Genomic DNA, 26,432 nt, shown 5'->3' with positions numbered 1-26,432 from the left:
TTTCCCCTCTCCTTTTTCGTTATCATGTTCTTGCATATTGTTAATGACAATAAACTTGAATTGAAACCAACCAACTGAATGATCAACGGTCAGCTGAACCTTTCACTGTCAACAGCCAGTCAGCTTTCAACTTCCTTGTTTCCCTACTGATAATAGGGGGAAGTATTTCACCTCCTCCCACCACATATTCCATGTGAAAACACTGCACTGCACTTTGCTTTTAGCTAGATTGAGAATTAAAATGAGGCTGACAGGGTTTTTAAGCTACTGGCAGGCTGGGCTCCATCCCCCAAATCTCTATTATTCACCTCAAGTAATGCAACAAAGCATCCTGGCTAGTCTGTCACAGTAACGTTAGCTGCTAAAGGCCTTTGCAGGGTTCTGCGCAGCCTCGACTTGGCGCCTTGCCGCTGACTAGCGGCGACAGCGATACTGTACATACTCGAACGTCACTCAGTACATTGGCTGCTGTACACCTCCAAAACACTAGGTGGCTTGTGGTGCACTCATGTCCATTACATGCAATCGTGTTGTTTACCAAGAACCTGCCAGCTGCAGCGCACCCCTCGGCGGAACCATGTCAGGCCTTTAACCTTTTGATGCTGCATGTGCTGACCTGAACTTGACATGTTTGTCATCTAACCTAAGAGCACAGAGCAGCAGCTGACCTGAACTTGACGTGTGTGTGTCATCTAACCTAAGAGCACAGAGCAGCAGCTGACCTGAACTTGACATGTGTGTGTCATCTAACCTAAGAGCACAGAGCAGCAGCTGCTGACCTGAACTTGACGTGTGTGTGTCATCTAACCTAAGACCACAGAGCAGCAGCTGCTGACCTGAACTTGGCGTGCATTTGGCTGATGTAGTCGTTGAGGGAGCGGAGGTGCGGCCCGTCGCCGGGGAAATGCTTGTTGGCGGCGGCGTGCTGCAGCATGCGGGCGATGGAGCCCAGGAGGCGCCGTTGCTCCGGCAACAAGGCGGAGCCGGCAGAGAAATCCACCACATCGAAACCGTCTGGAGCCACGATGGCTGGGTTCATGTAGCGGTAATACACCAGGTTCCCCACGATCTGCACAGAACACAGCCCTGTATAATACAACAGGTACCCCAAGATCTAAAGAGAACACAGACCTGTATAATACACCAGGTTAATCAAGATCTAAAGAGAACACAGACCTGTATAATACACCAGGTACTCCAAGATCTAAAGAGAACATTATCGATTATCTCTCCCCTTTAATAATACCAATTGGCATTGTATTTTATATCGTTGGAAAGCCTGATTAGTGATAGGGCTTTTTTGTATAAAAAAATATATATATAAAAAAATGGCCGATCGCCGATCGCATATTTGAGGTCAAAATCGGCCGATACAGATTGCTTGCCGATCGATCGGTGCACCCCTAATCGAGATCTAAAGAGAACACAGCCCTGTATAATACACCAGGTTCATCGAGATCTAAAGAGAACACAGACCTGTATAATACACCAGGTACCCCAAGATCTAAAGAGAACATACTGGGTTCTACTGACAGTACAACACTGCAACTTCTACTGCAGCTAACCCGTTCAACACAGTCTCTACCTTGTACAGCTCGTCTTCACTGGCTCCAGGAAACTTGGCCCTCAGCGCATCTCTCAGCACCTTGGCTGTGTAGCGCAAACCATATCTACACACACACACACACACACACAAATACAATTAATTTCCAAATTTCTAAGCAGTGTTTTCCTCCTTTGTATATTTACTGTATTGGACCATGCAGTGAGGTCAACTCTCTTCACTGTGTAACGCAGTGGTTCTCAAAGCGGGGTCCAGGGAACGTCAGGGGTCCCCCAGCAGTGTGTGTGTGTGTGTGTGGCGTACGGGAGCAGGTGCAGGTTGGAGGCCATGGCGTTGAAGACGCGGTCCGTGTGTGTGTGTGTGTGTGTGTGTGAGTGTGAGAGAGAGAGAGTGCGTGTGGCGTACGGGAGCAGGTGCAGGTTGGAGGCCATGGCGTTGAAGACGTGGTCCGTGTGTGTGTGTGAGAGAGAGAGAGAGTGTGTGTGGCGTAGGTTGCAGGTTGGAGGCCATGGCGTTGAAGACGCGGTCCGTGTGTGTGTGTGAGAGAGAGTGTGTGTGGCGTATGGGAGCAGGTGCAGGTTGGAGGCTATGGCGTTGAAGACGCGGTCCGTGTGTGTGTGTGAGATAGAGTGTGTGTGGCGTACGGGAGCAGGTGCAGGTTGGAGGCCATGGCGTTGAAGACGCGGTCTGTGTGTGTGTGTGTGTGTGTGTGTGTGTGTGTGTGAGAGAGAGAGAGAGAGAGAGTGTGTGTGGCGTACGGGAGCAGGTGCAGGTTGGAGGCCATGGCGTTGAAGACGCGGTCCGTCAGGTTCTTCAGGTTGATGATGGAGACGTCGAGGCGGCGCTGCACCTCCGGCTGAGCCAGAGCCTCGGCAGGGCTGACGTCATATGGTAGACAGCTGAGGACGCAACGCAACACAGCACGTTTCATACACTGAGGCAACTCAAAGTGCTTTACAGTGTCAGAGAAATACAGTCACAGATTTACTATTAAAAAGTGCAAAATTACAGACAAGACACAAGATAGAAGACTGAAGAGGTGAACTTCAAAGTTCAAAGTTAAATAGAAAGATAAAAGAACAAATATCATCTAGCTACTCTGTAGCCTCCACATCATGCAAAGTGCTTTAGAGAAATCAAACAATATAAATAAATCTGATTGAGATACAAAGAGGATTATAAAAATGACAATAAACAAACATTTAAAAGTAAGAAGGTGTGTGTGTGTGTGTGTGTGCGCGCATGCATGTGTGTGTACCTCTTGGTCCCGGTTTGGCTCTCAGTCTGGTTGATCCAGGTCTTGTAGACATCGAGCGGGTCGGTCCTGATGCTGATGTCTCGCTCCTGCAGGACGTCCCGCAGCGCCGGGGACAGCGCCTCCCGCAGGGCCTCCAGGCCACGCCCTTGCCGGTAGAAACTCACCTGTGGGAGATACAACAGGTGTTGGGGTGTGTGTATGTTCTGTGTGTGTGTGTGTGTGTGCTTCCAGGCCACGCCTCTGCCAGTAGAAACTCACCTGCGGCAGATACAACAGGTGTTGGGGTGTGGGTGTGTTCTGTGTGTGTGTGTGTTCTGTGTGTGTGTGTCTCCAAGCCACGCCCCCTTCCGGTAGAAGCTCACCAGCAGCTTGATGACCGTGGGGTTTCCTGTGACGACGTCCTGCGGCTGCTCCACCTTCAGCCTGTCGGGAGAAAACTTTATTAACAAAGACAGACAGACGATTCAGTCAAAAAAAGGAAAAGAAAGGGCCATCTGCTATTGACGTATCTCTGGTATCAGGTGATGTCACTGTGACAGAGTACAACAGGTGGTGACATCATAACTGGTGCCAGTCTTACAGACGAATGGCCTCTGGCCTCGCACGGCTTGGCGCGGCCGGGCTGAAGCAGGGGCCAGTTGCACCAACAGGGCTTAGTTATGCCTGGTCATAACTCCTATGCCGGTCGTTGTTAAGACCAGTCTTAAGAGTGGATTTATGCCGGTTGCACAAATGCGGTTTATGCCTGGTCGTAACTATGTCGGGCATAGCAAAGCGCCTCCATGTGAATTGCCGGGGAATGCCCCCTGGGCCCTGATTGGCCCAAAAATGTGCCTCGCGACCTGCTTGGACCTGCTTGCTTGTGCCATATGGCCACTACTGTATGTGCGTCACTACACCCTCCCTCGTCCCACCCTCCCTCCTCCTGTGGAAGCTCCGGGGGAAAATGGCGGCGATTGAGTGCCAGGCAGTCTGAATGAAATTGAATGTAACATTCCCAATTCTATGTATTACATTCTAAAAAACAACCCTCAACATTTGGAAAGGCTAAGCCACACAACTAGTTTGTTATAATCGCACGTCATGCTTCGAAGGCAACTTGACGACGATGAGGACTGTGAGGACTCAATCACAGCAGGTCTCCGCTGATAAGACTACCACGGAGATCTCTGTTACAGGCACAGGCACTTTACGCCTCCTCCTGACCAGGCGTAAGAGTTACGCCTGGGCTTAGTGAAAAGAAGGCTTAAGCCCTCTTGGTGCAACCGGCGTAGCTGTTAGGTCGTAAAGTTATGACCGACTTAGCTTATACCCAGTCTTAAGCCCTGTTGGTGCAACTGCCCCCTGATCTCCAGCTGCAGTGAACAGCTGCAGCAGCAGATAGGCCTCTCTGCAGTGTGGTGTGTGTGGTCACATGATCTCCACCTGCAGTGCTGCAGTGAACAGCTGCAGCAGCAGATAGGCCTCTCTGCAGTGTAATGTGTGTGGTCACCTGATCTCCAGCTGCAGTGCTGCAGTGAACAGCTGCAGCAGCAGATAGGCTTCTCTGCAGTTAGAGCCGTAGCTGAAGACGCTGAACAGAAGCATCTCCATGAAGCTGGTGGAGCGGCTCACAGGCATCAGGAACACCAGCTGGGCAAGGTACAGTGGCTGGGTCTGAAAACATACACACACACACACCACTATTCTAAAGCATGGCACCCATTCTACCCTAAAGCATGGCACCCATTCTATTCTATATTTCTCTATCATATGATTGTTCAATTTGTTATTATTACTACTGTAATTGCTACTGTTGTGTCAGCTAGATTTAGCTAGACATATTTTCTGTGAAGCCCTCTGAGACATGCTTGTGAATTAGGGCTATACAAATAAACTTGACACACACACAAGTGTATGACTGTCAAAGAGCAGCAGGCCAAGTCAAGTTTATTTGTATAGCCGTAATTCACAAGCATGTCTCAGAGGGCTTTACACAGAATATGTCTACTGTAGCTAAATCTATCTGAGCACAACAATAACAATAATACTAACATGATTGAACAATCTTGTATTAGAGAGAGACAGAGTGAGGAGGGGAGAATGGGGGCGGGGGAGAAGAGAGAGCAGAACAAACATGATATACAGTACTACTAGGGCTGTGCTTGAGTGAGCTACATTTTGAGCTGTGCAGGGCAACAAATGGTTAGAGAAGTGTAATAGTATAAAAAATCAAATCAAAATCAAAAATCAAATTTTGAGTTTTTTTTGTTTATTTCTTTTTAGGCAAAATCGAACAGCCCTAACCTGGAGCAGGTAGAATAGGTGTTGATAGGCCTCCAGTCATTCTCTCCTCTGTGTGTGTGTGTGTGTACCTGGAGCAGGTAGAACAGGTGTTGGTAGGCCTCCAGTCATTCTCTCCTGTCTGTGTGTGTGTGTGTGTGTGTGTGTGTGTGTGTGTGTACCTGGAGCAGGTAGAACAGGTGTTGGTAGGCCTCCAGTCGGTCTCTCCTGTGTGTGTGTGTGTGTGTGTGCGTGCGTGTGTACCTGGAGCAGGTAGAACAGGTGTTGGTAGGCCTCCAGTCGGTCTCTCCTCTGTGTGTGTGTGTGTGTGTGTGTGTGTGTGTGCGTGTGTCTGTGTGCGTGTGTACCTGGAGCAGGTAGAACAGGTGTTGGTAGGCCTCCAGTCGGTCTCTCCTGTCTGTGTGTGTGTGTGTGTGTGTGTGTGTGTGTGTGTACCTGGAGCAGGTAGAACAGGTGTTGGTAGGCCTCCAGTCGTTCTCTCCTCTCTTTGCTAAGAACCTTCAGTCCCTTCTTCTTCTGCAGCTCCATCAGTCCGTCCAGCTGCTGCGCGTTCTTCTTCGTCAGCTTCTTACAGTGCGACACCACCTCCTGCAGAGACACGCTTGTTAGTGCCAACGAGGCAATTGCCCCCAAAATGCAGATAATGGTAAAAATGTATCGGCCTTGATAATCGGCCTATCCCTAACCTGCAGTGTGGCTCGGTTGCGGACCAGCAGGCCGATCTTCAGGTCCATGGTCTCCAGGTCGCTCTCCAGCTGACGGTTCGAGCGGATGGAGCGTACCACCTCCTCCCTCACGCGCAGAAGCTCCGCCTCCTGACGGATGTCCCCGTCACCCAGGTCCAGCAGGTGGACAAACTTCCTTACCACGGACAGTGGGGGCATGGCCGAGTGCACTGACACAGGAAGGGGAGGGGCTTATCGTCAGACGTAATGGGCATCGTTCACACACAACTTTATTTACACGGTGATGCAAAAATAAGACTAATGATGAAAATATAAATAAATTCAAGCAGAGGAGAAGAGTTAGGCTCTTACCGAGCATTCTGTACTCCTCTCGTGCCCGATTGGCTCTGAAGAATGCCTGGATCCTAATCACAGCGCCCACCTGTGGTCAGACAGAGGAACACACCAGGACCTGAACACACCTGTCTGAAGGGCTTAACTCTAACACGGTGGATGACACTATACTTAAATGAAGATAGAATTGTTGACAGACATGCCGTACCTGCCAACACTCCCGATTTTTCATGGGAGTTTCCCTATTTTTAACCCTATCTCCCGCTGTGCTCCCGATTGGCTATTTCTGCTGTTAATCTCCTGATTTCATAGTGATACAAATCAAATTGCTGTAATGTACAGTAGCAGGGTGAGTTTTAATGCCAGAGTGACGTCTCTGATATCATATGAAACTAGATGACCTAAGGCATCCATTGGTACCAACCATGCCATGCTAGCTTGTTTGCAAGGGGGCTCAATAATGCTCCCAAGTTAGGCAAAATCTAAGTGAGGGAAAAACTTATTTTCAAAGGGTCGCTTCACCTCAAGATATCTGAATGAAAATGGTTTATATGATGAGCGGGTGTATTTGCAAATAGGCGTACCCCAGAAAATCGCCCTCTTTTTCGCAGCCTAATGTTGGCAGGTATGACAGGCAGACAGACGGTCAGACAGACAGGGAACAGAAAACTTATGTTGAGAGACGGACGATCAGACAGACATTCAGACAGACGGTCAGGCAGGCAGGCAGACAGACAGTCAGGCAGGCAGACAGACAGACAGACAGACAGACGGTCAGGCAGGCAGACAGACGGTCAGGCAGGCAGGCAGACAGACGGTCAGGCAGGCAGACAGACAGACGGTCAGGCAGACAGACAGACAGACAGACGGTCAGGCAGGCAGACAGACAGGCAGACAGACGGTCAGGCAGGCAGGCAGACAGGGAACAGGCAGACAGACAGACGGTCAGGCAGGCAGACAGGGAACAGGCAGACGGGGAACAGGCAGACTCACGTTGCGTCTGAAGAAGTCGAGTCGAGCTCGGTGCCTCCTCCTCACCAGCCACATCCTCACGACAGACTGGATCTGAAACAGACACACCACAGCACCTCTTAGCCTTTGTCAAATCACTGTCCACCACAGCCTCTTGGGGCTTATTGCTTCATTTGAAACCCAGCTTATTTCCTGTGCGCTATTGCATTAGCAAACACTGCAACAGGAAGTAAGCTAGGGGCAATTTAGAGTGTTTATGTTGTCAAGTTAAAACCGTCTATACTGAACGTCGTTCAAGACTTGTGTGAGGCTACATCCTCACTAAGGCGTTTGCATGAACGGAGCAGAATAAACGTTCTCTGTCCACATGGGTTTAAGCGCCTTCTCAAAAAAGAGAAAGCCAGAGCTGAACTGCGTTGAAGAGATAGCATTATGGCAAATAGAGATTTTTTTTCATGTACCGAGGAAGAGGTTCAGCTGGACTTACTGGAGGATTGCCAACAACAAAGTGTTTGCCACCTAATTCTTCTTCTTCTCTCAGTTTGTTGGCGGATCGCAAACAATTTCAAGGTGCATACCGCCACCTACTGCAAGTAGGTTCTTTGCATCACTTTCACGATCTCCGCCTACCACCTGTCCACACTTCCACGCAAGCATGGATTTAGCAAACGAAGACGGGGTAGGCAGACGGGGTCAGAAGCCTCCGTCTTTTGGGGCTCAAAACCGGAGGAGCAGTGTGGAAAATAAGTGCAAATCCTTGCAAAACGGTCTAGTGTAGACAGTCTGAGTGTGTGTGTGTGTGTGTGTGAGTGAGAGAGAGAGAGTGTGTTCCTTCCTACCTTGACCACAGCTCTCCAGTTGTGGTAGAGGAACTGCAGTCTGCGTCTGTACGCCCTCTGCTGGACAAACCTCCTCCAGTGGGACTGCAACAAAACACAGTCAACACCTCAGTCAGAGAGACAGGTCAGTGTGACTGGAGCAGGTTCAGGTTCCACACCTCTATACGCCCAAATCAGCCATTTTGTGTCTAAAAGGCAGGAAGTAAAGCAGGTGCAAGACATTGATTAGAGCCCCGGGACTGGACCCGGTTTAAGTGTTCAGGCTTCAACCTAACAAGCAGCAACCTGGATATTACTGGATATAAACTGGATATTACAGTCAACTCAACTGGAAGGTGTCCAGTATTTGTAAATTGCAGATTGAATTGTGGATTTGGAGCCTCACCACTCGCAGACGTCCAGAGTCTGAAAGGCAGTGAAGTCCAGACATTTGGACGGGCCAAGGAAAACTGTTTTGTACCAGACATGTAACATGTGACCTGTCTCAGACCTGGATGGTGATTGCTTAGGTTAGGTAGCACTAGCATGTGACCTGTCTCAGACCTGTATGGTAATTGGTTAGGTTATGTAACATGTGACCTGTCTCAGACCTGGATGGTGATTGGTTAGGTTAGGTAACACATGTGATCTGTCTCAGACCTGGATGGTGATTGGTTAGGTTAGGTAACACATGTGATCTGTCTCAGACCTGGATGGTGATTGGTTAGGTTATGTAACATGTGACCTGTCTCAGACCTGGATGTGATTGGTTAGGTAACATGTGACTTGACTCAGACCTGGATGGTGATGGCGGCTGGCGTCTGGGTCTGGAGGAAGTGGCGTCGAGACACACTGCTGACCACGCCCTGTGGGAGAAGCCACATGATGACATCACTACTAATGACCACGCCCTGTGGGAGGAGCCACATTACATCACTACTACCGACCACCTGAGCTGGACCTCAGAAGGACCAGTGGAACCAGTTAGGAATGATATCGGCACGTCATCAATATCGGGCCGATAAAGGCTTTAAAAATGAAATAGTATCGGCACCGAATGAACTGTTCTGCTGCTATGACATGCTGATAAAATGACACTTAAATTATGGTCAAATGCTCAGTGCTTGACCAAATTTTGCCCTAAATTTTTAAATCTTGACTAAATATTGCCATACTTATTTTGCCCAGTGAATGTGTCCATTATTGAAAAGCATTGTATTTATGTTTGTATCTGCCAGTGGGCCATCATGATAAGAGGAGGCATAATAATGTGTTCATTCCACTACAGGAGAGACTTAATCTTCTCTGACATTAGGTGGAAAAGAATGTGTGCAGATATCGCTATCGGCCAAAAGAGTTGGAAAGCATCGGTACATCACCACACAAAAAAATCCAATATGGTGCATCCCTAGAACAAGTAGAACCTGACCTGGATATCCTGCTGGTCCAGGAAGAGGCTGTTGTGTATGAAGTTATCTGGTCTCTCCCAGCCGCCCTCCAGTCTGCTGAGGTGGAAGTAGTAGGAAGCCTTGTCCTCCACCTGGACTCGAACCCACTGACTCCTGTTCTCTCCTGGGACACACACACACACACACACACACACACACACACACACACTCTTTGTCAATAAAGAATTAGCTGATGGTTTTTCACTGATTCAGTTGTTTTCCTTGAGCCTTAAACATAGGCTCCGGCGCTCTCGCTAAATCAATAGAGCATGCCATGGGCTACATCTGAGCCACATTTAGTGCTTTTGCATGAAAATATCCCAAGGGTCTGGACTAGCAAGGGCCTGGACTAATGGACTCATTGTGGATGTTGGATCTTGTCTTCATCTGTATTGGTCCAGCTGCCCCCAATGACCTGAATGAAAGAGTCGAACAGAGGAGTGAGAGAGAGAGAGAGAGAGAGAGCAGAGCGCTGACCTCGCATGCCCTTGTCTCTCAGCAATTGGCCCAGCTGGCTCTGGTACTCCACTGTGCAGTCGGGCTGCACGCCACGCAGACACACCTCAGGAAGTGACATCATTCTGAGGGTCTGAGAGGCCACGCCCTCTTTCACTGCCTGGTTCACTGCTGCCACGCCCAGACACACTGCACACACGCACGCACGCACACACACACAGAGTAATTCATCAAGAGCGGGACAGCAACTGTTTTTGCTACACAGTAGGGATGCAAATCCCTACTAGACATTTCCTTTAATTGGTCACGTTAATGACCAATTAATCAATTAATAATTATGTAAAAAAAAACATTTCCACATAGAAAATGCATGTTTTTAGACCTGTCTTTAGGCCCACTCAACAAGTTACACCCCCCCCCCGCAAATATCTGACTCAAATAATTGGATTTCTGATTACTACGTCTGATAGTGGACTAGATAAACCTTTGAGAAAATACATTCTCCCACCTCAGGCATGAAATCCCAAAAATGAAATATGGATGTATGTGTTCTATTTAAAACATGTTAGAGGGTTGAATGTTACAGAGTTCAACGTTAAAGTGTAGACACATATGATTATATTAGCAGCAACATTTTGGTATTAATTGCATTTTTTATTCGTTTGATGTTCAATGAAAATGTAATGATGGTCAGTGAGAACATGCAAATATGTGTGTTGTCTACTACTTAGGCAACCCTTTTTTATAAAATAAAAATATTGTTTTGCATTATAATGCAAATGACACCTGGTTCTATTAATTGACAGCTTTAAAATGCATTTTGTGGTTTCCTTTAATTGGAAATATTTGAAGTAATTGTGGGGGACTTAAAGGGCACACGTCTGATACTGTTTCCACTCTGATGGAAGGTATTAATATTTATTTGATTAAACATTTAACTTTAATAAAGCGGTTAGCGGTTCGAGGCCCCGAGCAAGGCATGAATCTGACTCGGCTCAATCAGCTGGCTGGTTGAGGGAAAGTGCTGACTCACACTTCAGAGCCTTCTTGCTCTGCTGATTGGCTCTCCTCACTCCTTCCTGGATGTCAGCCAAACTCAGCTTGGCTCCTGGGTCTCGGCTCACCTAAATGGATTGATACAGATTAAGTTGAACACATAGAAACTGTAATATTATGAATATAAAGCGTACAGATGAATCATCATTTAAAGCCTATGGAAACCCAAATCCACAATAACCTTCTAACTATATAATTTGAGGTCTTACGTACACCATAGTAAGAACCTAAAAAGTATTACAAATTTGTTTCAATCCAAAATATGAAATTAATGGTTTAAGGTTTTGTAAACTTTCCTGTTGGGTTTGAATTGGGCGTGGTTATGCTAGGAGGTTTATTACACAATTAATTCCGCAAGCCAATCATAAAGAAATCCACGTCAGAAACAGATGCAGCAAAACCTCTCTGCACTGGTGAGTCAAGTCAAACTAGCATGTAGCTAGCTAGCTGTGATGCTAATTTTCACTAAGATCAACTCTAATGAGTTAAGTTAAAAGCATTAGCGATCTTAACGCCTGCAAGCTGGAATCGGGCTTTACCGTGCATTCACATAGGGCAATTTTCACAAAATTCAAAGTCAATGCCACCATGCGAGATGTGATTTCGCCCGTGCAAAACTGTTCAGTTTTTGGATGTGTGAGACCCTGTGTGAGATCATGTGCAAAACAAATCAGCATTGTTTTTCGGTGAAGCGCCGCTTTATTAACTTTGATATCATATTATGCATTTTGCCTATTTCAAGCTAAACTTCCAGAGGCTTTAAAGCCCGCTCTAGTTCAGGGCTCTGGTGCGGTGTGGGTACGGGTACCTGGGCTCGGTGCTGCCGGGCTCGGCTCAGCAGCTCGTGGTAGCGCTGGGCGTTGGCCGGTAAAACCTCCATCAGGCCAGCAGAGGGCAGCAGCAGAGCGGCCACAGTCCGCTGAGGGTCAGACCTGCACAGAGCCTCGTTTAGCACGCGAATCGCCACAATATCTGAGGGAGAGAAAGACAGAGGGAGAGAGAAACAGAGGGAGAGAGAGACAGAGAGGGAGAAAGCGAGAAAGACAGAGAGGGAGAAAGAGGAGAGAGGGAGGGAGAGAAAAGGGGAGAGAGAGTGCTGTACTATTTCACAAGGTGTGTAACAGTGCCCCCTACCATAACAGTGAGAACATGGAATGGAGGGGAAAGAGTTAATGGGGTGTGTGTGTGTGTGTGAGTGTGTGTGAGTACGTACGGTCATGCTCCTCCTGCACTGAGCTGTTGACACAGTTGACTCCTGCCTGCAGCTGATTCCAGGTCAGCAGCTCTCTACCTGCAGCCTCCTTCACACAGCACAGGTCTGAGAAATACCTACACACACACACACACACACACACACACACACACACACAGCTGTCAGTGGAAAGTGAGTCATTGGTATCATCAGTACCGGCCGATGAAGGCTTTCAAATGAAATATTCTGCATCGACCCGAAACAAACATTTCTACCGATTGGACAGGCCGAGAAAATGGCCCTAACCAAGGAAGAGCATCAGCCAAGCCTGTTACAGTAAGAAGAATCTCAGTATTGTTAAATTCATACATAAATGAAAATATGGCATGTTTTACATATCCTAAGTTGAAGTAGTTTTCGTATTTTGTCCAGTGAATGTGTCTATTTTGAAAAGCATTGTAGCATAAGAGTAGGCATAATAATGTGTTAATTCCTCTAACAGGAGATACTTGAGGTTTTCAGAAATTAGGTGGAAAAATGTGTGCATATTATCGGCAATCTGCCAAAAGAGTTGGAAAATATTAGGACATTAGGTATCAGCAAAAGAAATAATCAAATATTGTGCATTATTACTGACACAGACAGACAGGTACCTCTCCATCAGACTGGGGTCCACATCACTGAGTCCTGCTGCTGGACTGACCAATGAGCAACTGAATCTGTCCAGATGTCCCGCCTCCATTGCCTGGTTGATAAGGGCAACAGCTGACAGCATCTCCACAGCAACAAACAGCTCCTCCTGCTGCAGCTCCGCCTGGTGGACAGGAGAGGAACTGCTTTAATAAAAGAGGGCAGTGGATCTCTCTCTCACTGGATATTTTGACTTGATAAAAATGTGATGAGAGTACAAAATGGAAAAGATTTTAATGTTTTTTGCCTACATAACTAATTGTCCTTCAGGCTGAGTGTATCTGTGTCTCTCTCTACCTGTGGAGTCTGTCCCTGCAGCAGCTCTCTGTGGTAGAGCATCACTCACACTGTGTCTCTCTCTACCTGTGGAGTCTGTCCTTGCAGCAGCTCTCTGTGGTAGAGCGTCACTCACACTCTGTGTCTCTCTCTACCTGTGGAGTCTGTCCTTGCAGCAGCTCTCTGTGGTAGAGCGTCACTCACACTCTGTGTCTCTCTCTACCTGTGGAGTCTGTCCTTGCAGCAGCTCTCTGTGGTAGAGCGTCACTCACACTCTGTGTCTCTCTCTACCTGTGGAGTCTGTCCTTGCAGCAGTAGTAGCTCTCTGTGGTAGAGCGTCACTCACACTCTGTGTCTCTCTCTACCTGTGGAGTCTGTCCTTGCAGCAGCTCTCTGTGGTAGAGCGTCACTCACACTCTGTGTCTCTCTCTACCTGTGGAGTCTGTCCTTGCAGCAGCTCTCTGTGGTAGAGCGTCACTCACACTCTGTGTCTCTCTCTACCTGTGGAGTCTGTTCCTGCAGCAGTAGTAGCTCTCGGTGGTAGAGCGTCACTCACACTCTGTGTCTCTCTCTACCTGTGGAGTCTGTCCTTGCAGCAGTAGTAGCTCTCTGTGGTAGAGCATGGCGGCAGAGGGGAAGATGTCGGGCAGCTGGAGGTCAGGGGTCATCAGAGCGCTGACAGTCTGTCTGGGGTCACCGCACCGCAATGCCTCGTTCACCCGACGCACTGCCAAACACACTGTCACACACACACACACACACACACACACACACACACACACACACACACACACACAGAGTTACAATGAGTATGCAGTGGGTCTCTCAAGCCAGTCTCTCTCTTCCACAATCTTCAAATGCTCCCGAGACAGTCTGTACTTCAGCCCTTTAAAATTGGACAAAAATGCTTCAAACCGGAAGGAGGTTTGAGGGCATTTGACCAATCACGAATCTCAGAAACATAACCGAGGCTGGTGATTGGGGGAAATGACCTCACCAAATCCCATCTTATTTTGAGCAGATAATGGATATCCTGCCTTATGTTTTCACCAACTTTGAGAGCTGCAAAGTACAGACGCCGGGGAGGCGGGAGCATTTGTAAATTGTGGGAGCCAACACGACTGTCTTCCTGAGAGACTAGTCAGACAGGCCTCCAGACTAACTTGATCCACTAGGGGCACTGGTGCTCCCTACTGAACATTTTAGGAGCACCAGCATTAAAAAAAGATTGACATGCAGTGCAACCATAGACTGTATAATAATAATCTGGACAATGCTATCTTGACATTTTTAGACACGGTTTGAAGCCCCAAATCAAGTTGAATTCCGGGTAATTCTTCAGATGAATCCTGGGAAATTTCCTGGAGCATTCTGGGTAATCCGTTCAAATCTGGAGCCCAAATGCATGGGGGGTGTGTCGTGGATAACCACGTGAGACTATGTCGGGGATGGTCGGGGAAGGGTCCGAATTAGTCCAACTCAATCCAGCCAACCGCCATCTTGTTTTGTCCACCTGTGTGAACCTCCAGCCTGCTAGGTAGCCTGCTAGCTGCACTGATCTAAATAGCCTCCAGAAGGTAAACTGCTATGGGTGAACTCATTGTAAACTTTATAACGGTGGATTTGACCGAGCACTTGGTGTTGGACTGTTTGAGGACCGGCAACTTCAAGCTGCAATTTGAACAAACTAACAGCTCTCTCCAGTTCATATATTAATATTTGCATGTCACACTGGTGCTACAAGTTAGAACATTTAGTAGCAGTGTCTCCAAAAACTTGCAAAATGTGACTAAATGGTGGCCATATGTAGCCCTGAGAGATGTTGTGGTTCAGGTGTAAACAGGAAGTGACCTACTGCTCATGGTGCGTTCAGCTTCCTGGTTAGCGGCAGCCACGCCCTCCTGCAGCTCCTCGGGCTGCAAAGGGTCGACGGAGCCCAGGTCCTACACACACAAAACACACAGCAACACACAGACACGGTCAACCGGTCTTGCTCAGAGGTCACAGGGCAAACAGCCAGTGAGCCTGTTTCTCCCACATTCCTTCAGTTTGCATGTGTGTGTGTGTGTGTGTGAGAATGTATATATGTGTGTGAGTGTGTATATATATGTGTGTGAGTGTGTGTACCAGGGCTTTGTGCTGGCGCTGGGTGGCCAGGGTCTCCAGGTAGAGCGGGCTGTGTTGTGGATGGAGGCCTCTGAGGGACAAACAGGGCAGCTGCAGAGCGGACAGCAGAGTCAGCTCATCCCCCAGGTCCAGAGCCTCATCCACCTGCTCCACCGCAGCATGCACTGCACACACAACATAACACACAACACAATTAAGCAATATCACAGTCAAGCTCATGCTGAAGATAATCACAGCCCTGTTGATATGACTGATGATATGACAGTACATCAGCACTAGCCTGGGTAAACCCATCCCCCACGTGACCTGCTCTCAGACCTGTTCTCAGTCACTATGTATAGTGACTGGGAACTGAGAGAGCAGGTCACGTGGTGGCTGGGTTTACCTAGGCTACATCAGCACGACCTCAAGCGCGATATTGTTTTTATACAACAGTACAGTGCAAACAAAGCTATTCATCAAGTCATAATCACATTTGAAAGTAATTTGAGACAACAGATACTTTCTGTCTGTTATTTGTCTTTGCCTCAGGAGTGCACTCCCCAGAGTTGCCAAACAACAACAGGTCAACTTGCTGCCTGCAGTTTCCCTAATTCAAGCTAGCTAAGGTAACGTTAGCTACTTTGAGGTTAGCACAGACGATTTCAACTTGGCGTTTATTAAGGTCAAATGTATCCATATTGCTGTCCTAACTAGGTGTGTGAATGCTGTTTGAACTCAGCCTAATCAAGGTTACAGCTGTGAAGCACCCGTGATCTTATACGCTACTGAAATATATTGGCATGTCTGGAATGCCTCTTGTCCAATCAAATTGTTCGGCCGGAACTAACTGTTGTATAAGAAAATGGGAATCGGCAGGTCAGACTTTAAAAAATTGCAGTGGATGCGTCTCACCGTTGGCGATGTCGATGTTTTGCTGGATCTCTCTCTGACTCAGATACTCCTCATAGATGTCTGTCTCCTCCGATCCTACAGACTGAGGATACAGACAGACACATTAACACACAGTTTGTCTCCTCTGATCCTACAGACTGAGGACACAGACAGACAGATGTCTGTCTCCTCTGATCCTACAGACTGAGGATACAGAGAGACAGACAGATTAACAGCCAGATGTCTGTCTCCTCTGATCCTACAGACTGAGGACAGACAGACAGACAGATTAACGGACAGTTTTCTTAGCAGATGATTAAATGGGAAATGGGGACATCCGTGTCTCAGGAGGTAAACCGGGTCACCGGGTGGTTCGATCCCCGGCTCCTCCAGTCTGCATGTTGATTGAAGTGTCCTTGGGCAAGATACTGAACCCCAAATTGCTCCTGATGGCTGTACCAGCACACTGTTGTGGTAGCTTGCCAAATACAATGCCAAATGTCAATAATGTATGTTTTTTTCCTTCTTTTCCTGTGTCTGAGCCTGTTTGTCTTGTTCGTTTATTGTACTATAAAAAATAAAAAATAAAAAGAATCACAATTTTCAGAAAACGCTTTAAAAAAAAAGTAAATTTGTGAAGATTATTTTGCTGAACACAAAATTCGAAGTTTCATAAACTTTTGTTAACCACAGACCTTATTTCAGGCAATTAGATCAGGCAATAGACTAAACAGACCAATCAGGCATCTGCTCGAGCGGTCGGACACACCCACCCGGCGGGCGGCGTGCTCTGCCTTGCCCCTCCTGGCCTGGTACAGCAGCTCCTGGTACACGCTCGTCAGCGCCTCCTGCAGGCGGCACAGTGCGGCGCTGGGGTTCCACAGGGCGCATGCCGTCACCTCCACGTCGCCTCGCTCCACCGCCTCGTTAATGGCGATCACAGCCGCGTGCACTGAGGGGAAGACAGAGAGGAGTTTATCTCTGACATGGACATGGACCTTCTAGGACCCCGAGGACATCTGGGGCTGGCCAACCAGCTGTCCCAAGAGTTAGAACCAAACACGGTGAAGCAGTGTTTTGTTACCGTGCAACCAGTGTAGTCTACATCAGTGTTTCTCAACCACTGGGTCATGGCCCACTGCGCCCTCTAGTGGGCCGTGAAATATTTTCAAGTTGAAGCTCAGAAAATCTGTAGGCCATTAGTCAATATTTGAGGAGCTCTGTCTGGCATGCTCATTTTTTAAGCAACAGCGAAGATTCTGGTATTTGGCGGAAACTAGAAATCCAGAAGCAGCCCTGTTATGCTACCTCGCTGGGAAGCGGGAAGAGCTGCGACTCTGTGGGGAACCCCCGGTCTCGTGCCGTCTCACACGAGCTGCACGAAAAAGCAGGCCCTCTTCTCTTACAGCTTAATATAACATTTGGTGATTCGGGGCATTTTATGAAAGAAAAAGAGACAGACCATAATAATAATAATAAATATGACATTGTACATACCAGCAGCCTCATCCACAGACAGCTCGTTGGCCAGGATGCCGCCGATCTTGTTGAAGGCGGGAAGCTGGAGGCCATATTTATCCAGCTCCAACTTCATGTTATTGATCTCCTCCTCTACGAAGAGGGAGGGAGAGACAGAGAGAGAGAGGAGTGAGAGACAGAGGGAGAGAGAGTCCTATTCACTCCCAGGAAGCTCTTCAAACATGCTAAACAGTCTGAACAGTTGAGTCCAGTGTGTTGATAATGTGTTTTTTGTTTGTTACCAGTGTGTTTATAATGTGTTTTTGTTTGTTACCAGTGTGTTGATAATGTGTTTTTTCTTTACCAGTGTGTTGATAATGTGTTTTGTTTGTTACCAGTGATAATGTGTTTTTTCTTTACCAGTGTGTTGATAATGTGCATTTTCTTTACCAGTGTGTTGATAATGTGTTTTTGTTTGTTACCAGTGTGTTCGTTTTTTTGTTTGTTACCAGTAAACTTGACCTTTCCACAGAGGTCATGGATCTGAGGAGCCAAGCCCAACCTGAAGAGGAACATGCTGAGGAGAGACAACACAACATGTTACCAGGAGCAGGGATGCAAACTCATGGAGGGAAAATAGAAAAAGCCAGCAGTATCAGTGGTCCTACAGTAGATAGAACAACTAATAGCTGTCGTGCAAACTGTTGATGATGAACGCCCACCAAGAGCCAGGTCTGCTCAAGGTTTCTTCCCCCTTAAAGGGGTCTTTCCTTGCCGCTGTCGCCAAGTGAGTTCTTGTCGGGAAATTGTTTTAATTGTCACATGACCTGTGCAGTAAAATAGCCAGTGCATCATGTGAGAATTGTTTCAATTGTTGGGTCTAAATATAAAGAGCCTGGTCTCCTACTTGCTCTATTTGCCTTGAGATAACTTGTTATGATTTGGCGCTATTTAAATATAAAATTGATGGATTGATTGAAAACCACTAGGAATCCTTCACATAAGTGCCCTATTTTGGGATCAAAAAGTGACTGTCACCTAAAGGTGACTAGTTTGCATCCCTGCAGAGAGACAGACAGACAGACAGACAGACCTGAGAGCATGGATGCAGTAGACAGCTCTTGGCATGTTCTTCTTGTCGTAGATGTCTGTTGTTTCTGGGTGAAACATCTGTCAACAACAAAACAAAACCTGGACTTTAAATTCTGACCTCTAAACTTTAAGATCTGGCTGGACCAAGCTGGACTCTGTGTGCTACATAAACATATGATCACCTTCCAGCAGTTTATTAACAGTTTACAGCCTATGGTTAGTTTTCTGCTAATAGTCTGTTTGAAATGGTGTAGATAGATTTACTAATGACATGAATAATGTGCTAAGTAATGGTCTCAGGTCTTAACATCGGCTGAAATAATTCAACAGTGATGCTGTCGAAGCTTCTTTTTAATGTCAGTAACACAATATATTTTTTCTAACGTGGTGTCCACATCCTCTCGCATATTATCTGTCATGGCTGTGACTGTTTGGCCAGGTTCCAATATGTCATTCTCCTCGCTGCTCCAGCGCCTCCTGTATTTGCTGGAATGCCATTGGACGCCTCGTAGAGCTCATCATATTTCATGGTTAAAGGTATAGTATGAAACCTTTTAGCGCCCTTCAAACGTTAAATTTTTTTTTTTTTTTGTGACACAGAGGGACACAAAGCATCTGGAAGCGCAGTCAGTTTGGTTTCGACATTCTTGTTAACGGATTAGAGCGTTCAGACCGGCCGCAGCTCTTGATACAAGGAATATCAGTCTCTAAGAGCTAACAATTTAGTAGATGTACTTGATGAAAGATATAAACAGTTTGTTTACATTTGTATTGTTTGTACTGTAGCATTGAAGCAAAACAGGTGTATTTAGAGTTATGGTGCAATAACAATTAAAAGAGCACATTGTCCATCTACAAGTCCTACTCTTCAAGAATATGACTTTATGTAAAAAAGAAAACAAAAGTGTAGTATACCTTTAATGTTCAATAGTTGAAATTTGGGCACAAACAAAACCTGGTGTATCAAAATAACAAGCTAGTGCGCGTCACTTTCAGCTGCACAGCTGTTTATCAAAACAATAGCCTCGCTCTGTGTAATGCCGCGGTTGTGCGTTTGGTGTGAAAGGCCTCTAGGGCTTCCTGTCTGAGTCTCTCTAAGGTTAAACTGATACCAAGTGTCATGAATCGATCAGCAGGGGGCGCTGTCTGTCTCACTCACTGCGGGCAGGCCAACCTCCAGCATGGCCTTCCTCCAGTGGTTGATGTTATCAGTGTGACGGAACAGCAAGCCCTGAGCCTGGCGCACGCACGCACAGACACAGACACAGACACAGACACACACACAAACAATCAGGGTTCCCACACCTTCTTAAACATAAAATTCAAGGACCCAACACAGAATAGTTTGAAACAGGGATCAAGGTTAATTATACCTTTTTTTTTTTTACATCAAAAGTCCCACTACACATTTTTTTGTTACCCAGGAAAGCAGCAGCAGCAGCAGCATCGCCTTTTAAACTTTTAGATCGAACTCTCAACCCATTCAGTTTCAGTGATACGTCTTTTCTTCTTCTTCTTCTTCTTCTGTTCCCCCCGTAAAACCAAACAGAAGATGAAGAAGAAGAACAGAAGTACATCCGGGTGACTTGCAGGGTTCACTGTAGTTCGCTGTTATGTAGCTTAGCATGATATACACACTGATGATATTTATCTGTTTTAGAGAATATAGACGATTCATTTGAATTCAATAGCCGCCCGTATGGAATAACATCATATATGGATTACAAGCAGCAGCCGGGAATACCTATGTGACCGACAGCAAACAGAGCAGGCTGCCGGCTGCACAGCGGTACGTTAGATCATTCTCATCTCCTTCTCTCTCTGATATAATAAGCATATGAGCCGCTGTGTGTCGGGAAATAAGCTCTTTACAAGACATAAATATAGCCATTCACATGCCCCGTTTTCCTCGTTTGCAGGTCGCAGTTAAAGTTTCAGTTCAGTTCATATTTAAAGCTGTAAATAAGGTCCAGGGTGTAAAAAAACAGAATTCTCCTTTAAAGTTTAACTGTTTAACAAAAACAAAACAAAAAATATATACGGCGCTCGTAAAGACAGCCGGGCCCGAGGCTCCGAGACAAACCTCTTCACAAATTAACGAGCCAACGCTACAGCACTCTGAAACAAACCTGAGCCTCTTTTAAACACAACTTTAAAAAATCAATCACATCAAACAATAATATCATAATATCAATTATCGATTATCGATTGAATTCTTATATGATCGAAATCCTTAATGGTCTTAATGAGCCCATTCCTAATATAAATCCTAGCTCTTTCAATGACCCATGTCTATTTATGTCAAAAACTTTGAAGGCCTTGTCCCCCCCCCCCCCTCAAATTCACAAACTTTCAAGGACACTTGGGAGCCTTGTCAGCAGCCTGTGGTCAGACAGACCTAGGTTAGCGTTAGCAGCCTGTGGTCAGACAGACCTAGGTTAGCATTAGCAGCCTGTGGTCAGACAGACCTAGGTTAGCGTTAGCAGCCTGTGGTCAGACAGACCTAGGTTAGCGTTAGCAGCCTGTGGTCAGACAGACCTAGGTTAGCGTTAGCAGCCTGTGGTCAGACAGACCTAGGTTAGCGTTAGCAGCCTGTGGTCAGACAGACCTAGGTTAGCGTTAGCAGCCTGTGGTCAGACAGACCTAGGTTAGCGTTAGCAGCCTGTGGTCAGACAGACCTAGGTTAGTGTTAGCAGCCTGTGGTCAGACAGACCTAGGTTAGCGTTAGCAGCCTGTGGTCAGACAGACCTAGGTTAGCGTTAGCAGCCTGTGGTCAGACAGACCTAGGTTAGCGTTAGCAGCCTGTGGTCAGACAGACCTAGGTTAGTGTTAGCAGCCTGTGGTCAGACAGACCTAGGTTAGCGTTAGCAGCCTGTGGTCAGACAGACCTAGGTTAGCGTTAGCAGCCTGTGGTCAGACAGACCTAGGTTAGCGTTAGCAGCCTGTGGTCAGACAGACCTAGGTTAGCGTTAGCAGCCTGTGGTCAGACAGACCTAGGTTAGCGTTAGCAGCCTGTGGTCAGACAGACCTAGGTTAGCGTTAGCAGCCTGTGGTCAGACAGACCTAGGCTAGCGTTAGCAGCCTGTGGTCATACCTGGTAGCGTCTCTGGTCGAGGTCGTAGATCTTCCTCAGTGGGACAGTCCCGGGGCTGAAGGCGTGGCCTAGCTTGGCAAGGAACACGCCATTCCTCAATGCCTCCTCCAGCTCTGTGGGAGGGGGGAGGGGCTCCTTAAGACATGCCTCCATCCACCTGAGACACACACACAGTTAGAGCTACAATGATTGATTAGTTGTGAACTTTTAAATGAAGGCAGATGCTATTTGCACCCAGCCAGGTGTAAATAGATGATGTGACTATTTACACCCGGGTGTAAATAATATCCCATGTGGCGGGATTTATAGACTTTTGAGGGTGGGGGGCGGGGGGGTTTAGACTTTGGGGAGAGAGGATCCGGTATCTTGTCCTTGTCTTGTCAGTGTGCAGGCAATACAAAGTAAAATGTGAATGTGTACCTCTTGGCCTCCTCCAGGCGACACAGGTACTGATAGACTTCACTCTGCACCCTCTGCTCATCCATCTGCTCTGCTGTCAGCCGCTCGTCTACACACACACACACACACACACAGGCACACACACACACAGACGCACACACACACACAGAGACACACACACACACACAGACACGCACACGCACAGACACGCACACACACGCACACGGCATGTGGGATGACAACACATTAAAAAATATATAGTACACACCAAACAAACACAACAGCTCATCCCATAGAATTAACAATCAAGTACATGAGGAAGAAGACAAACATGACCTTGTTGTTCTTTCACAGATGTTAGAACAAACTAATTATTGTTGTTATTGTTGTTTGGTTCATTGGTTGGCTACATTCTCTGATACTATCAGCTCCTCTTAAAAAAAAACTCAAAATACTCCCTATACATGACATCAACACACTTCAGGTCTGCACCTTTGTCTATAAATACACACACATCTGTCTCTCTCCCTGCACTCTGCACAAAATTCTAACATACTACTATATCTGTGTGTCTTGTACATAACACAAGACACACAGATCACCTCTGCTGCCTACAGAGGTGCTGCACTATGGAGCACTTATCATTATTGCCAAACAAGCACTATCTCTTAAAGGATGGGTTTTCCGTGGGGAATATGAATATATATTAAATCTCACGCCCCTAAGGTTTTCGAATCCGTTGAAATTTTTGAAATTGGAGGTTTACTCACAGAGATATCAACCGAAATCCACTCTGTGTGTGGGGGGGGGGGGGGGTGGTGGGGGGGAGGTGCGGGTGCGGGGACTCGAAATACTACATTTCCCACAATGCACTGGGCTCGCGTGGCCTTTGTTTTTATGCCCACCCCTCAGGCATTTGGCTGATATCAAACTCCAGTAGGTGGCGGTAATGCACATATATGTTTGCCAACCGCCATAAAACTCAAAGAAGAAGAAGAAGAAGGCTTCGACAATAAAATATACAAAGAACAAGAAATAAATCGAAAATAAAATTGCCTCCAAATTGCACCAAATGTAAACGGTAGTATATATGTCGGGAGATGTCTTCATAAAAAAAATTTCATGCATTTTAAGGCATTTTCGTAGGAGTTACGCGCATCTGATGTTGTAACTATTTTCTGTAAAAATGTGTAAAAACGGGTACATTGCTCAGCGTTGATTTCGTTACTTCAACCCACCTACTACTAGATGTAAAATTTGACGAGCTTTCCAATGCCGCCAGTCCCGTGTCGATTAGTGCTCCGTTCCCGAGATAATGGTCTCTTTGCAAGGAACTATGGGAAGCTAATATTAGCTACAGCAGGCTAGGCGGTTGAAAAGATGGCTGCGTTTTTGTTTTGGTCAAGGCCTCTGAAGGGGCGTGGAGGACCTCTAGAGGCGGGACCATGGCCAACAACAGTTGTAGTTCATAGGTGCACGACTTCCGCAAGGCGGACTTAGGCCAGATGACGCGAAACGCGTCGGCTGGCCCAAAAAATATGTGAGAGATGCTTGATATCTCTGGCAGTGAATATCCAATTTCAAAAATTTCAACGGATTCGAAAACCTTAGGGGCGTGAGATTTAATATATATTCATATTCCCCACGGAAAACCCATCCTTTAACTCCTTCAAATCCAAACTCAAAATCTCAGTCAGATGAGTCACACATAGCCCAGTGCCCACACATCACATTCACAACTGTCTACTTACTCATTTTGGTCGCTCTTGTTTTCCCTTTTCTTTGTTATTTTCTTGTTTTTACTGTTGCTTTTCTTATTTATGGTTTGCTTGTTTCTTTTCTCTTGTTTTTGCTTATATTGTACACTTTGTAAGGATTATTTTGAATATTGGTTCTAATTTCTGAGGTAGAGACCCCAAATAAGTTTATTGAAGTTTATTGAAAGTTTCTGGTACAGGAATATAGTCCTCTACACCAGACTCACACTCAGTACAATAAAAAAAAAATCACAGTTGTAATATACAGTTAAAAAACAAAACAACACAACAACATATCACACACATCAGCCTCCCACCCCCTTCCCCCAAAAGGCCCTTGCTTTTTGTCAGGCTGCTTTTGTATATAAGAAATTGTTCTTACTTGCTTGCCTGGGTAAATAAAGGTTAAATAAAATAAATAAAAACATATAACATACATTAAAACAAAGTACCAGAGCCAAATACCTGGTCTAATAATAAGTCAACAGCCTGCCCTATAGTTATACAAGAAATCCTTTGTTAACCAATGTTTATCTAATCTGTTTTTGAACGTGTTAACTTAAGGGGCCTGCACCACCTCTTCTGGAAGTTCATTCCATTCTCTTACAGCACAAACTGTAAACATAAGCCCAGGGTTTCCTGTCTCTACCGGCACATGCTTTTTTGTTGTTTTCCTTTCTTTGTTTCTGTATTTTTTTTATGTGCAAATAAATATATCAAACACTAAATCACAGGAAACACAGTTCCTCAATAATTAGTAGCAAACTTGTTAAATTCCCCGAATAGCTCTAGTCTACAACATCAAAGCACCGGACCTGAAATACAACATTTTACAGACTTCCTGACCACACAAACACACACACACACACACACACACACACACACACACACACACACACACACACACACACACACACACACACACACACACACACGTAATACTTTTCCAAAGTCAGAACTGGCATAATGCATAATAAGCCTAACCCAAGCCCATGTGTAGGAAGGAAGGAACCCTACTAAAGTTGCTAATGCTCACTGATAGTTTGACATAATGACTAGTTTTGTCCCTGTTCTGTTGACGTCTCATGTTGATGAGCTTGTAGTGCTAAAATGTACCCTTTTAATCAATCAATACATTTTTATTTCACATTGTCTCGAGCAGTGGTGGTAATGTCATTGCTGCTAAATGAACACAGGCGACAGAGGAAACACTGAAGTAGAAACGGTAGCTAAGAGAATGTTTAAGGTGACTCACAGCGGCAGTGTGCCGACTCCTCCATGTTGCCAGTCTGTCTGTCCTGTCTGGACGATCTTCGGCTGCTCCACACAACAGACCGTCACAGGCGAAACAGCTGTTCAAATCTGAAGTTGAAAGAGTCAAAAGTGAGCAGCTAAACTGAAGGGAACTTAAACTGTGTGCAGTTTGCTGTGTGTGTGTCTGTCGGAGAGCTCAGCCCGCTCCTCTATTTGTTTCCGGGGTCTGAAGTTTGAAAGCTCCCGCCCGCGCGCGCTCTGATAGCCGAGCAGAGCAGCCAGCCGCTTTGCATTATGGTCTATGTAGTTTTCCTATGTTGTATTTTCTTCGCCACAACTTTTAATGAATAGATCACTTTTATCAGCGACAGTTATACAAACAAGCACATGGTGTCACTTACTACAGCACAGCGGGTAAAGTCATTAAACAAGCTATTATGTAGTTACTGCTGTGGTCTATTTGATGTTGCCATAGCAACGGGACCAACAACTGCAGCTTTGCTAGCTGGCTAAGCTAAAGCCTGCTAACTGACAGCTTCACTATAAACACGCGGTTATCACATTATTATTTAGCTAGTTAAGTTAAAGTTAATGAGTTAACCAGCAGAATATGGAGGATAACCTGGTGAGTGTGCTGCACTGGTGGTCTATTATTATTATTTATTTATATTATTAGTAGCTAGTAGATTGATGTAGGCTATTGATGTAAATAACGGTAATAAGACTGGATGGAACTGGATCATTGGGAAAGTAGGCCTAATTGTTCCCCTTAAAAAATAAACTATCCACGTAGAGTTTGATAGTAGGCTACGTTTCTATAGTATTTACTATGATGTGTAGGCTACTGACTGGTCCCCACAGCAGTGAAAGTGATGTGGTGTGCATGTTAAAATACAATTTCGCTTTATTGGCATGAAGGTCACAACACCATCATTGCCAAACCATTAAGAATCAATGAAACAAAAATAATGGATACATTACACATCAATACACAACAATAATGCACAATACAATACAATACAAAACAAAACATTGAGATTGATACACATCAAACCGTATTCACACACATTAGGTGTGAGTGCTGATTAGTGATTATGTCTCTCTGTCTCTGTCTGCCTCAAGGCAGTAATCATAGGGCAAATATGACCAAAATGTCAAAAGGTTTTTACATAGGACATTTTTAATATCTCTTTTTTATCACTCCATAAATCAGAAAATACTGTCAGCTGCTGTTCCGCTGTTACAGGGCCCTTCACTGGTAAAATCTTCAGAGGACCATAAGGGTATATAGGGAAACAGCCTGGCAGTGAAGGTGTGCGTTAGTATCAGCCAATCATTTGAAGAAG

The 26,432-nt window shown here is 46.0% G+C and overlaps 1 protein-coding gene across 1 annotated transcript in view; it reads right to left on the bottom strand.

Moving 5' to 3' along the window:
• The window catches only part of LOC310780703 (ras GTPase-activating-like protein IQGAP3), a 33,226-nt gene extending 7,987 nt beyond the window's left edge, over positions 1–25,239 (bottom strand). Inside the window, exons 1-30 of the mRNA XM_083641214.1 lie at positions 25,088–25,239; positions 22,097–22,184; positions 21,677–21,833; positions 19,742–19,819; positions 18,584–18,660; positions 18,000–18,067; positions 17,530–17,643; positions 16,806–16,984; positions 16,054–16,135; positions 15,160–15,323; positions 14,888–14,975; positions 13,608–13,771; positions 12,720–12,880; positions 12,088–12,203; positions 11,683–11,846; positions 10,852–10,942; positions 9,840–10,007; positions 9,344–9,486; positions 8,712–8,780; positions 7,936–8,019; positions 7,118–7,189; positions 6,143–6,212; positions 5,792–6,000; positions 5,541–5,693; positions 4,315–4,478; positions 3,185–3,245; positions 2,823–2,986; positions 2,323–2,463; positions 1,586–1,670; positions 837–1,069 (exon numbers count right to left, since the gene is read on the bottom strand). Coding sequence (XP_083497340.1) covers positions 837–1,069; positions 1,586–1,670; positions 2,323–2,463; positions 2,823–2,986; positions 3,185–3,245; positions 4,315–4,478; positions 5,541–5,693; positions 5,792–6,000; positions 6,143–6,212; positions 7,118–7,189; positions 7,936–8,019; positions 8,712–8,780; positions 9,344–9,486; positions 9,840–10,007; positions 10,852–10,942; positions 11,683–11,846; positions 12,088–12,203; positions 12,720–12,880; positions 13,608–13,771; positions 14,888–14,975; positions 15,160–15,323; positions 16,054–16,135; positions 16,806–16,984; positions 17,530–17,643; positions 18,000–18,067; positions 18,584–18,660; positions 19,742–19,819; positions 21,677–21,833; positions 22,097–22,184; positions 25,088–25,112 — 3,632 coding nt within the window. The 5' untranslated portion in view covers positions 25,113–25,239. The remainder of the gene's footprint in view (positions 1–836; positions 1,070–1,585; positions 1,671–2,322; positions 2,464–2,822; positions 2,987–3,184; positions 3,246–4,314; positions 4,479–5,540; positions 5,694–5,791; positions 6,001–6,142; positions 6,213–7,117; positions 7,190–7,935; positions 8,020–8,711; positions 8,781–9,343; positions 9,487–9,839; positions 10,008–10,851; positions 10,943–11,682; positions 11,847–12,087; positions 12,204–12,719; positions 12,881–13,607; positions 13,772–14,887; positions 14,976–15,159; positions 15,324–16,053; positions 16,136–16,805; positions 16,985–17,529; positions 17,644–17,999; positions 18,068–18,583; positions 18,661–19,741; positions 19,820–21,676; positions 21,834–22,096; positions 22,185–25,087) is intronic.
• Between the last annotated feature and the right edge of the window lie 1,193 nt (positions 25,240–26,432).

This window comes from Poromitra crassiceps (genome assembly GCF_964638095.1).
Source record: "Poromitra crassiceps genome assembly, chromosome: 8".
NCBI lineage: Eukaryota > Metazoa > Chordata > Actinopteri > Beryciformes > Melamphaidae > Poromitra > Poromitra crassiceps.
The sequence above is the reverse complement of the archived record's forward strand: the minus strand, read 5'-3'. Positions and strand labels throughout refer to the sequence as shown.